We start from the raw sequence: 13,061 nt of genomic DNA on the forward strand, positions 1-13,061 counted from the left end.
ATTTTCCATTTTAACCCTTTAAGGACCAGGCTGTTTTGTACCAAAAGGACCAACACTTTTTAGGGATTTGACCCATGTGGTGGTTTTACTGACCTATTTTTTTTTCCTTCAGCTACTACAATTATTTTTGCTGCATTTTCTTTTTTCTTTCGTGACACATAGGACTATTTTTTGTATCTTTATTAGAGATGAGCGAACACCAAAATGTTCGGGTGTTCGTTATTCGGAACGAACTTCCCGTGATGCTCGAGGGTTCGTTTCGAACAACGAACCCCATTGAAGTCAATGGGCGACCAGAACATTTTTGTATTTCGCCGATGCTCGCTAAGGTTTTCATGTGTGAAAATCTGGGCAATTCAGGAAAGTGATGGGAATGACACAGTGACGGATAGGGCAGGCGAGGGGCTACATGTTGGGCTGCATCTCAAGTTCACAGGTCCCACTATTAAGCCACAATAGCGGCAAGAGTGGGCCCCCCCCCCCCCAACAACTTTTACTTCTGAAAAGCCCTCATTAGCATGGCATACCTTTGCTAAGCACCACACTACCTCCAACAAAGCACAATCACCGCCTGCATGACACTCCACTGCCACTTCTCCTGGGTTACATGCTGCCCAACCGCACCCCCTCCCCCCCACAGCGCACACCAAACTGTCCCTGCGCAGCCTTCAGCTGCCCTCATGCCACACCACCCTCATGTCTATTTAGAAGTGCGTCTGCCACGACGAGGGACCGCAGGCACACACTGCACAGGGTTGGCACGGCTAGGTAGCGACCCTCTTTAATAAGGGCGGGGCGATAGCCCACAATGCTGTACAGAAGCAATGAGAAATATAATCCTGTGCCACCGCCATCAGGAGCTGCACACGTGGGCATAGCAATGGGGAACCTATGTGCCACACACTATTCATTCTGTCAAGGTGTCTGCATGCCCCAGTCAGACTGGTAATATGCACCTTAACAGTAACCGCGTTGGTGGTAATGTGGTGGTGACTGCGGACCTAGTACCACGGTTGTATTTTGTTGGTTTTCGGAATGTGGCCAGGATTAAGTGGGCCGTGGCGGGGGGATGGTGGGGGGGCTCTCTTGTAGTGTCGGTAAAGGTGAAATTCTTGGACTGCCACCAGACGAACCAATGCAAAGGCATTTGCCAACAATGTTTTCCCTGTTGGAGGAGGAGGGGGATGTTTTTGAGGCACTACGTGTCCTCTCCACGTGTCCGTGGTTATATGCACCTTAACAGTAACCGCGTTGGTGGTAATGTGGTGGTGACTGCGGACCTAGTACCACGGTTGTATTTTGTTGGTTTTCGGAATGTGGCCAGGATTAAGTGGGCCGTGGCGGGGGGATGGTGGGGGGGCTCTCTTGTAGTGTCGGTAAAGGTGAAATTCTTGGACTGCCACCAGACGAACCAATGCAAAGGCATTTGCCAACAATGTTTTCCCTGTTGGAGGAGGAGGGGGATGTTTTTGAGGCACTACGTGTCCTCTCCACGTGTCCGTTCCATGTAAGCAATAGTAGCACTCAAGACAGGCCCCAGTAACAATTCTGAAGCAGCAGTATAGCGGGAGCGCAGTCTTCGTTCCATGTAAGCAATAGTAGCACTCAAGACAGGCCCCAGTAACAATTCTGAAGCAGCAGTATAGCGGGAGCGCAGTCTTCGTTCCATGTAAGCAATAGTAGCACTCAAGACAGGCCCCAGTAACAATTCTGAAGCAGCAGTATAGCGGGAGCGCAGTCTTCGTTCCATGTAAGCAATAGTAGCACTCAAGACAGGCCCCAGTAACAATTCTGAAGCAGCAGTATAGCGGGAGCGCAGTCTTCGTTCCATGTAAGCAATAGTAGCACTCAAGACAGGCCCCAGTAACAATTCTGAAGCAGCAGTATAGCGGGAGCGCAGTCTTAGTTCCATTTCAGTAGCCTTAGTATAGCCAAGGCACAAGTGACATTTATGTAGCTAAAGTGTAGGCCAACCCCACACACCTTTCTGTACCATGAGTGCAGGCGAAGAACATAGAAATTACTATGATTACACTGTAGGTGAGGGCCCCAAAAAATTGGTGTACCAACAGTACTAATGTACCTCAGTAAAAATTGGCCATGCCCAACCAAGATGGCAGGTGAATCGCTTTGGTTAATGTGGCTTAAGTGGTAACTAGGCCTGGAGGCAGCCCAGTGTAACGAAAAATTGGTTCAAGTTAAAGTTCCAACGCTTTTAAGCTAATTGAAACTTATAAAAATTGTTCTGAAAAATTATTTGAGTGAGCCTTGTGGCCCTAAGAAAAATTGCCCGTTCAGCGTGATTACGTGAGGTTTCAGGAGGAGGAGCAGGAGGAGGAGGAGGAGGAAGAGGAATATTAGACACAGATTGATGAAGCAGAAATGTCCCCGTTTTGGATGGTGAGAGAGAACGTAGCTTCCATCCGCGGGTGCAGCCTACGTATTGCTTAGGTATCGCTGCTGTCCGCTGGTGGAGAACAGAAGTCTGGGGAAATCCAGCCTTTGTTCATCTTGATGAGTGTTAGCCTGTCGGCACTGTCGGTTGACAAGCGGCTACGCTTATCTGTGATGATTCCCCCAGCCGCACTAAACACCCTTTCCGACAAGACGCTAGCCGCAGGACAAGCAAGCACCTCAAGGGCATACAGGGCTAGTTCAGGCCACGTGTCCAGCTTCGACACCCAGTAGTTGTAGGGGGCAGAGGCGTCACCAAGGATGGTCGTGCGATCCGCTACGTACTCCCTCACCATCCTTTTGCAGTGCTCCCGCCGACTCAGCCGTGACTGGGGAGCGGTGACACAGTCTTGGTGGGGAGCCATAAAGCTGGCCAGGCCCTTAAAGACTGTTGCACTGCCTGGGATGTACATGCTGCTCGATCTACGCACATCCCCTGCAACATGGCCCTCGGAACTGCGCCTTCTGCCACTAGCGCTGTCGGCTGGGAATTTTGCCATCAGCTTGTCCGCAAGGGTCCTGTGGTATAGCAACACTCTCGAACCCCTTTCCTCTTCGGGAATCAGAGTGGGCAGGTTCTCCTTATACCGTGGATCGAGCAGTGTGTACACCCAGTAATCTGTCGTGGCCAGAATGCGTGCAACGCGAGGGTCACGAGAAAGGCATCCTAACATGAAGTCAGCCATGTGTGCCAGGGTACCAGTACGCAACACATGGCTGTCATCACTAGGAAGATCACTTTCAGGATCCTCCTCCTCCTCCTCCTCCTCAGGCCATACACGCTGAAAGGATGACAGGCAATCAGCCGGTGTACCGTCAGCAGCGGCCCAAGCTGTCTCTTCCCCCTCATCCTCCTCATGCTCCTCCTCCTCCTCCTGTACGCGCTGAGAAATAGACAGGAGGGTGCCCTGACTATCCAGCGGCATACTGTCTTCCCCCGCCCCCGTTTCCGAGCGCAAAGCAGCTGCCTTTATGGTTTGCAGGGAATTTCTCAAGATGCATAGCAGAGGAATGGTGACGCTAATGATTGTAGCATCGCCGCTCACCACCTGGGTAGACTCCTCAAAATTACCAAGGACATGGCAGATGTCTGCCAACCAGGCCCACTCTTCTGAAAGGAATTGAGGAGGCTGACTCCCACTGCGCCGCCCATGTTGGAGTTGGTATTCGACTATAGCTCTACGTTGTTCATAGAGCCTGGCCAACATGTGGAGCGTAGAGTTCCACCGTGTGGGCACGTCGCACAGCAGTCGGTGCACTGGCAGCTTAAAGTGATGTTGCAGGGTGCGCAGGGTGGCAGCGTCCGTGTGGGACTTGCGGAAATGTGCGCAGAGCCGGCGCGCCTTTACGAGCAGGTCTGACAAGCGTGGGTAGCTTTTCAGAAAGCGCTGAACCACCAAATTAAAGACGTGGGCCAGGCATGGCACGTGCGTGAGGCTGCCGAGCTGCAGAGCCGCCACCAGGTTACGGCCGTTGTCACACACGACCATGCCCGGTTGGAGGCTCAGCGGCGCAAGCCAGCGGTCGGTCTGCTGTGTCAGACCCTGCAGCAGTTCGTGGGCCGTGTGCCTCTTATCGCCTAAGCTGAGTAGTTTCAGCACGGCCTGCTGACGCTTGCCCACCGCTGTGCTGCCACACCGCGCGACACCGACTGCTGGCGACATGCTGCTGCTAACACATCTTGATTGCGAGACAGAGGAGGAGGAGGGTGCTTTAGTGGAGGAAGCATACACCTCCGCAGATACCAGCACCGAGCTGGGGCCCGCAATTCTGGGGGTGGGTAGGACGTGAGCGGTCCCAGGCTCTGACTCTGTCCCAGCCTCCACTAAATTCACCCAATGTGCCGTCAGGGAGATGTAGTGGCCCTGCCCGCCTGTGCTTGTCCACGTGTCCGTAGTTAAGTGGACCGTGGCAGTAACCGCGTTGGTGAGGGCGCGTACAATGTTGCGGGAGACGTGGTCGTGCAGGGCTGGGACGGCACATCGGGAAAAGTAGTGGCGACTGGGAACTGAGTAGCGCGGGGCCGCCGCCTCCATGATACTTTTGAAGGACTCCGTTTCCACAACCCTATACGGCAGCATCTCAAGGCTGATGAATTTTGCGATGCGGACGGTTAACGTTTGAGCGTGCGGGTGCGTGGCGGCGTACTTGCGCTTGCGCTCCAACAGTTGCGCTAGCGACGGCTGGACTGTGCGGTGCGAGACATTGGTGGATGGGGCCGAGGACAGCGGAGGTGAGGGTGTGGGTGCAGGCCATGAGACGGTCGTGCCTGTGTCCTGAGAGGGGGGTTGCATCTCAGTGGCAGGTTGGGGCACAGGGGGAGAGGCAGGGGTGCAAACCGGAGGCGGTGAACGGCCTTCGTCCCACCTTGTGGGGTGCTTGGCCATCATATGCCTGCGCATGGTGGTGGTGGTGAGGCTGTTGGTGTTGGCTCCCCGGCTGAGCTTTGCGCAACAAAGGTTGCACACCACTGTTCGTCGGTCGTCAGGCGTCTCTGTGAAAAACTGCCAGACCTTAGAGCACCTCGGCCTCTGCAGGGTGGCATGGCGCGAGGGGGCGCTTTGGGAAACACTTGGTGGATTATTCAGTCTGGCCCTGCCTCTACCCCTGGCCACCGCACTGCCTCTTGCAACCTGCCCTGCTGATGCCCTTGACTCCCCCTCTGAAGACCTGTCCTCCAGAGTAAGCGTTGCACACCAGGTGGGGTCAGTCACCTCATCGTCCTGCTGCTCTTCCTCCGAATCCTCTGTGCGCTGCTCCCTCGGACTTACTGCCCTTACTACTACCTCACTGCAAGACAACTGTGTATGATCGTCATCGTCCTCCTCACCCACAGAAAGTTGTTGAGACAGTTGGCGGAAGTCCCCAGCCTCATCCCCCGGACCCCGGGAACTTTCGAATGGTTGGGCATCAGTGACTATAAACTCCTCTGGTGGGAGAGGAACCGCTGCTGCCCAATCTGAGCAGGGGCCCGAGAACAGTTCCTGGGAGTGTTCCCGCTCCTGAGCAGGTGTCATTGTAGTGGAGTGAGGAGGCTGGGAGGAAGGAGGAGCAGCAGACAGAGGATTCGGATTTGCAGCAGTGGACGGCGCAGAACTGCGTGTTGACGATAGGTTGCTCGAAGCACTTTCTGCCATCCAGGACAGGACCTGCTCACACTGCTCATTTTCTAATAACCGTCTCCCGCGTGGACCCATTAATTGGGCGATGAATGTGGGGACGCCAGAAACGTGCCTCTCTCCTAATCGCGCAGCAGTCGGCTGCGACACACCGGGATCAGGAGCTCGGCCTGTGCCCACACCCTGACTTGGCCCTCCGCGTCCTCGGCCACGTCCACGTCCTCTAGGCCTACCCCTACCCCTCAGCATGCTGTATTACCAGTGATTTGATTTAACAGGCAGGAAATAAATTGGCGCAAGACTGCAGGCCAAATATAATTTTTGCCCTTTTGGGAAAACGAAAGGCCCCACTGCCTCTAGTGAATGAATAATCTAAGTTTAATAACTGTGCTGTGTCCCTGCTTATGTGTCACAGAACGTGAGGGTAGCAGAGTTATTATAACTCTGGCAGAGCAGGTATTTTTTTTCCCAATTAAGGAAAGCAAATGGCGAAGCCAGCAGTAAAGCGTAGCTGGGTGCGTATGATTTAGCAATGTTTTTCACGCAGCTCACACGTGTCCACAGGCGTTAGGACGGACAGAGGCTGGACAAATAGATTTGTTTTCAGTTTTTTCCCACCAAAAGGCAGCACTGCGTATATTCAATGAACATGAGAAGTTTAATAACTGTGCTGTGTCCCTGCTTATGTGTCACAGAACGTGAGGGTAGCAGAGTTATTATAACTCTGGCAGAGCAGGTATTTTTTTTCCCAATTAAGGAAAGCAAATGGCGAAGCCAGCAGTAAAGCGTAGCTGGGTGCGTATGCTTTAGCAATGTTTTTCACGCAGCTCACACGTGTCCACAGGCGTTAGGACGGACAGAGGCTGGACAAATAGATTTGTTTTCAGTTTTTTCCCACCAAAAGGCAGCACTGCGTATATTCAATGAACATGAGAAGTTTAATAACTGTGCTGTGTCCCTGCTTATGTGTCACAGAACGTGAGGGTAGCAGAGTTATTATAACTCTGGCAGAGCAGGTATTTTTTTTCCCAATTAAGGAAAGCAAATGGCGAAGCCAGCAGTAAAGCGTAGCTGGGTGCGTATGATTTAGCAATGTTTTTCACGCAGCTCACACGTGTCCACCGCCCGTAAGGACGGACAGAGGCTGGACAAATAGATTTGTTTCCACTTGTTTTTCCACCAAAAGGCAGCACTGCGTATATTCTATGAATAATAACTGTGTTGTGGCCCTGCCTACACAATTCTTTCCCTGCAGTATCAATGGAGGGTGGAATGCTCTGCAGAGGCGATTTTGAGAAGCCCAAAAAAAATGCAGCACAGCTAACAGCAGCCTGGACAGTACTGCACACGGATAAATATGGCCCTAGAAAGGACCGTTGAGGTTCTTGAAGGCTACACTCACTCCTAACACTCTCCCTGCCTATGCAGCACTTCTGTCCCTAATGCCAGGTGCAACGCTCTGCAGAGCCGATTTTGAGAAGAAAAAAAAATGCCACTGCTAACAGCAGCCAACACACAGCTATCAGTGGCCCTAATAAGGACCTTTGGGGGGTCTTGAAGCCTACACTAACTACCAATTCTTTCCCTACAGCAGCTCCGGTATAAACAGCACTGTCCCTCATCTAACTCACACCGCATCTGAGGCGAGCCGCGGGAGGGGCCGACTTTTATATTAGGCGAACACCTGATCTCGCCAGCCACTCACAGCAGGGGGGTGGTATAGGGCTTAAACGTTGCAGGGGGAAGTTGTAATGCCTTCCCTGTCTTTCAATTGGCCAGAAAAGCGCGCTAACGTCTCAGGGAAGGAAGTGAAAGTAACCAGAACACCGCATGGTGTTCGTTACGAATAACGAACATCCCGAACACCCTAATATTCGCACGAATATCAAGCTCGGACGAACGCGTTCGCTCATCTCTAATCTTTATCATTTACTTTTTTTTCCTTTTTATTGAGCGTAAAAAAAGAATTTTTTTTAACATTTAAAGTTGTTGCTTTTTTAATTAGTAAATTTGCACTAAAATAAAGTATAGTAACGGGTTCCTTGTTTTGTTTTGGACGTTTTGATGTATAAAATGTATGGTTTCGGATTGCAGGGTGCATACGGCGACTGTTTTGGATGATGTCGGTTTTGGGTCATTTTCTTTTTTATGTATATATTTTTATTTTATTCTGTAATTTTTTTAACTTATTTTTGTAACAATTTTTTTACCATGTATAACCCCTGTGATGTCATAAAGGACCTCTGGGGATCTATTTCTTTTAGTTGACACTTTTCCATTGTAGCTGGGGCATCCAATAGTCACTGGCAGAGCTGATCAGGGTTCGCTAGGACCCTGCAAGGGGGCTCCCGGCAGTCACGTGATTGCCGGGTCGCGTAGTGGAGGAAACGCTTCCACGTTCGCTTCTTAGTGCGTAGCACTCATTTAGTGCTATGTACCCGGGAAAGGAGAAGGCAGAAGGGGTTAAAAAACGCTTCTCCCTTCTCCTCCGGATTCTCAACTGTGACTAACAGCGGAGATTCCAACATTCTCCTGCTTGATTGCAGAAGCAGGGGCTTTAAACCTGCACCATATTTTCGGGGGGGCTGGATTAAAGCTCAGAACCAAGCACCGTATATTTACCGTATATGGTCCTTAAAGGGTTAATAAGGCAATGCACTTTTCTCCCTATTATCCCACCACAGTATAGCCTTACTGGTTACCCAACAGTACTGTAGGGAACATTGAAAGCATTAGTTCATTTTGTATAGAAAGTGTAGTAAAATCAAAATTAGTTGAAATTGTGATGTTTAAAACAAACTTTTCACGTAAAATATGGCAAACTGCACATTGTTCTTAAAAAGAGGTTCTGAGGTTACCGTATGAAGAGCACACATTATATCCAGCCCTCTGTCTTAATAACATAGCATGCCTTGTACACTTTCTATCCTGATTACTGTAATGTAAGGGCGCTACTTACTTACTTTGTATCATTTGTCATTGAAATCATTTTCTGTCCACATTCCACAAAACTAATTAATCCTATTGCCCCCCCCCCCTCCAATCCCCCATCCCTGCACCAAGTACCAACTAAGATACTTATTAAATCCTAATTAACCTGTGTTGTATTTTTCCCGACCCTGCCTTCCACCTAGCACTCGTTCTTCATTACTCCTGATGTAACCGGACTGCCGACAATCCCTGAAAGTGTATGTATCTAATTGGGTTTTAACCACTTGTCTGTTTTCCTTGAAGAAGCCTGTTTACTTGTTAACTTAATCACTTTGTGTGTTCTGTTTCACATTAAAGAGAGACTCGTACATGTGTTAGAGAAAACCCCAGCAAGGAGAATCCAATCATTGATTCTTATTCCAGTTTAAGAGCTGTCGTCTACTTGCATCCAGTTGCCTTAATACCACAAAATATGCGTAAATCTATTAGTGTTACAGGAGACCACTTTAACAACTATTTTATCGGTTCCAGCTGTATTTTTTTTAGTTTTTCCAGTTTTTGAATAACACATTTTTAATTTGCGCCCCCACTTGGTACATTGTATTCAAGAGTCCCACCGCCACAAGAAGTAGTGCCAAATGTTTCTGCAAAGTATGAGAAAAAAACCATAAGAACTCTACTCATAACGCATCTCTATTTGGAAAAATCGAAGACCTCAAATGCATTACTTCCGACTAAGGCCTGACTTACACGAGCGTGTTAGTACGGCGTATTCCACACGCGGGTCTTGTGTGTGTAATATGCTGTACCAATCTGCCATGGGCAAGCAAGAAAAATCACAGCATGCTCTATGTTGGCGCGTATTACGCACGCATACACACCAATATAGTACATGGCTATGAGTGGCACACCACAAGCATGCAACGTCACTGTGTACTGGCGGCGTGCCAGATAGTTTGTGTGAGCCTGGCCTAATTGTTAAAATATTTACCGTATATACTCGAGTATTAGCCGACCTGAGTATAAGCCGAGCCAATACGTTTTACCACAAAAAACTGGTAAAACTTATTGACTCACTTATAAGCCTAGCTATATTGGAGTATATACTAGGTAAAGGAAAAATGAAATACTCACCTCCCAGCCAGCGTCTGTGTCCCCGGCGCGATGGTCTCCCTGGAAGTGCAGCAAGCTGTTTGAGAATTCTCCCTGCTGGCCTCTCTCCGCTCGGCTTTGAATTCCCCTGCCATCAGCGCTGTGTAGTTAAGTGCTTTGATTGGATTGAGCACCAGCCAAGCACAGCCGGCGCTCAATAAACCAATGGCTGTGAATGATCGAGCGCCGGCTGTGATTGGCTGGCACTCAACCCAATAACAGCACTTACCTACACAGCGCTGACGGCGGGGGAATTCAAAGCTGAGCAGGGAGATAACAGTGGGGAGAATTCTCAATCAGATTGCCGCACTGCCGGGGAGACCATCGTGCCGGGGACACAGACGCCGGCTGGGAGGTATGTATTGCAGGTTTTTTTTTGCTTTGTTTTTTTACCTCACTCGAGTATAAGCCGAGAGGGTCTTTTTCAGCATAAAAAATGTACTGAAAAACTAGGCTTATACTCGAGTATACATGGTAATTCTATCATTTGTTCCTTAGTTCTTAGATTACCCTCTCCTGTTTTCAGTAGTGAAAATCACTAAATCCACCCGTTTTTAGCTACCATTAGAATGGTCACCCAACATTTCCAGACCCTGGCTAGTGCGCTAGTGATATCAAACATCCAATTCCTTACATCTTCTCGAACTCTCAGTAGTTTTACTGTTCTTTAGTCTAGAAAAATCGAGTTAGAACAGATTTTAATGGACCCCTTTTAATAAAAAAAATGGAAAGTATGAAGGATTGTAATCTTATGATCAATATAAAAATGCAAAAAAACAAAAAAATGTGAAGCACACTTTATACTGTTTTTGTGTTCTGTACAATTACTAATTATGTTTTGGAGTAGGCAGAGTGCTGATACCAAGAGAGTCATGTGATCTAACAGCTTGGTTCAAACTGAACCGCGTAACTGTCACCTGAACTCCCATAACGCACTGCTTCCAGCTACATTTTGAGTTTGGCTTTCTGTCTAAATAAAAACTAAAACCTCAAATAAGTTAACGGCTGTACAAGATGATTAGACACATTTGCAAAGATATTCAACGCTTAATGTAGATCTGAGCTGCCGAAAGTTGTAGGTCACCCAAAATGGAGTTTTCCATCAAAGAGTAACTAAACTTTTAAAAACTTCTGACATTCCAAAAGTATTGATCGATGCTAGCCCGGATGCCCAGACCCTGTTGGTTGGCTAAAACAAATGGGCAGAAGCACTCCTGCAAGCTGTGTGTTTATTCAGCTGTTTTCGGCCCTGCCCGGAGCAGTCTACAGGTTCAATAGAAAGTGTAAGGAGTCTGTACAGCACTCGTAAATAATGGCCGAGCGGGCGCAGCTCCCAGCCGAGCGCTTCTATTCATTGTAGCAATACTTCTGATGTCCTTATGACATGCCAGACGGTTTTAGAAATAACGTTACACTTTAAGTGTGTGTTATACTTCCATGAAACTGCAGGGAACTGCTGATCCTTCCTTCGGCAGCAACTGAAATGTTACACACTTTTCAATATAAACCAATACGAAGATTTCTGTAAGTTAAAAGGAACCTGTCACATTCCTAAACGCTCCGTAAACTAATAGTGCTAACAGGACAGGGGTGAGGAGTCAGGGGGTGCTTTACACACTCACTGGGCTCCCCTTTCCTACGCTATCATCAGTGGAAGTCCGTGCTCCATCAGGCACTATGACTCTCTTCTGCAGGCTGGACACGGGAGTAGTGAGAGTGCCTGGGCACAGCCTGCAGAAGCCGGTCATACTGCCAGATCCACCGGTGATAGCATAGGGGCGGGGAGCCTGGTAAGTATCAAGGGCACATCCCGGACGTCTCGTTCCCTGGCCTATAAGAACCATAACTTATATATGGTGTTTGTAGAATGTAACCGGTTGCCTTTAAGTACAAATGTCATGTTTTGCAGCTTTTATGGCATGCTGGGAATTATTTTTTGCCCTTTTTTATTTTTTTCATTATTTTTAAAAAAAACCACAAAGAATAAATCGGAAGCAAAAAAAATGAAAACCTCATAAAATGAACATTCTGTACAGTTTTTCAGGAAGTAACATATGGTCTCCACTGACTTATGTCTGAACATTGTTATTCATTAAACAATCATCTCTGTTCATTACCTTTTAATACTAGCCTTTATTACGAAAGGCACTTTTGCTCCATGAGTGACGGACATGGAAGAGAAAGTCCAAAAAGCTTATAGATATTATCTTCCATAACATTTGGCAAAAAAGTGATCACCAGGGGTATTTGCAGTCTCCAATTGACATGCAGACATACTGTATACGTCTCCATAGACTACAAACCCTAAACTCTGCGGAGTCTGATCCTGATTGGCAACACTGACACTTGTCATTCGCACAGCTGTTTTGTGTATGTCACGTATCTATAACATTCAGCATTAGACACTTAGTATAATCTGGTAGAGCCCCTAGTGCAGATATGCCAGGTATTTGTAAGGTAATATGTATGCTTAGTAACTATTACTTTGCTACACTTTCTGTAAACAGCGGAATCTGACGGAATATTTTGTCGCGGTGGATGTAAATAATATGCTGCAGATATATGCCAGCATGCTACATGAACGCAGAATTATCTTCACCTCCCGAAAGCTGAGCACGGTGAGTACAGAATTTACTGCATGTTCACTCCTGCAGAACCTTATCACAAATATCCAGTGTGATAAATGTATCATATACAGTACATGTAATAAGATCTTGATTCAGCTTCAATGTATGAAGAACGTACTAATACATGTGCCGCGGTATATGGTAATTTGAAAAAAAAACGTAATTATTAATCCCTGGACCCAGAAGGGCCCACTTGTGGAGATCCCTTTATTAGTGATGGTTTTGTTGCCATTTTCCGGCGATCTACAATAGACTGTAGACTTTCAAGCCTATTCAGCCCAACTGATTGAACCCCATAACTATGTTATTCATCCCACTTTCCACCTGCTCACTTTGTTTTTTTTTCGTAATATGAAAAGGTACATAATGCTGACTTATAGCATCTGGGTTTTAAATACATTAAGTCATTCTTTTTTTTCTGCTCGCTCTCCTGTTGATCAAGAGGTCTTTTATTTCATTGGTTCCATGAAGCTCTTGAGCAGCATAATGACTTTTCTGATTATCCACACATACAGAAGGCACATAAAACCCAATGAAGAGGCTCTCACAATGGTGTCTGCTGTCACCTGGATGCACATAGATGCTCCTTTGTGAACAGAAGAGGGTTTTCTTTTCGAGTGAATTCTCTAAGCCTTCTCTTCACTGTTTCAATCTACCTTCACCTAGACATTAGCACACAATGATTTTCCTCTGTTGTGAATGTTTGACTTTTCTCTTTGTCATCCTTGAATCCCACGCTTACGGCACAAAATGAACGGAAAAGGGACAGGACGGGGCA

At 47.8% G+C, this 13,061-nt stretch overlaps 1 protein-coding gene across 7 annotated transcripts in view; it reads left to right on the forward strand.

The window, feature by feature from the left end:
* The window catches only part of DENND1B (DENN domain containing 1B), a 187,013-nt gene that overhangs the window by 83,696 nt on the left and 90,256 nt on the right, over window positions 1-13,061 (forward strand). For 6 of the 7 annotated variants that reach the window (XM_066597193.1, XM_066597188.1, XM_066597191.1 and 3 more), the window contains 2 exons: window positions 8,708-8,761; window positions 12,164-12,274. In XM_066597193.1, the coding sequence (XP_066453290.1) occupies window positions 8,708-8,761; window positions 12,164-12,274 (165 nt within the window). The remainder of the gene's footprint in view (window positions 1-8,707; window positions 8,762-12,163; window positions 12,275-13,061) is intronic. The other variant, XM_066597192.1, reaches the window with a different exon arrangement.

Source organism: Eleutherodactylus coqui, chromosome 3 (genome assembly GCF_035609145.1).
Source record: "Eleutherodactylus coqui strain aEleCoq1 chromosome 3, aEleCoq1.hap1, whole genome shotgun sequence".
Taxonomy (NCBI): Eukaryota; Metazoa; Chordata; class Amphibia; order Anura; family Eleutherodactylidae; genus Eleutherodactylus; species Eleutherodactylus coqui.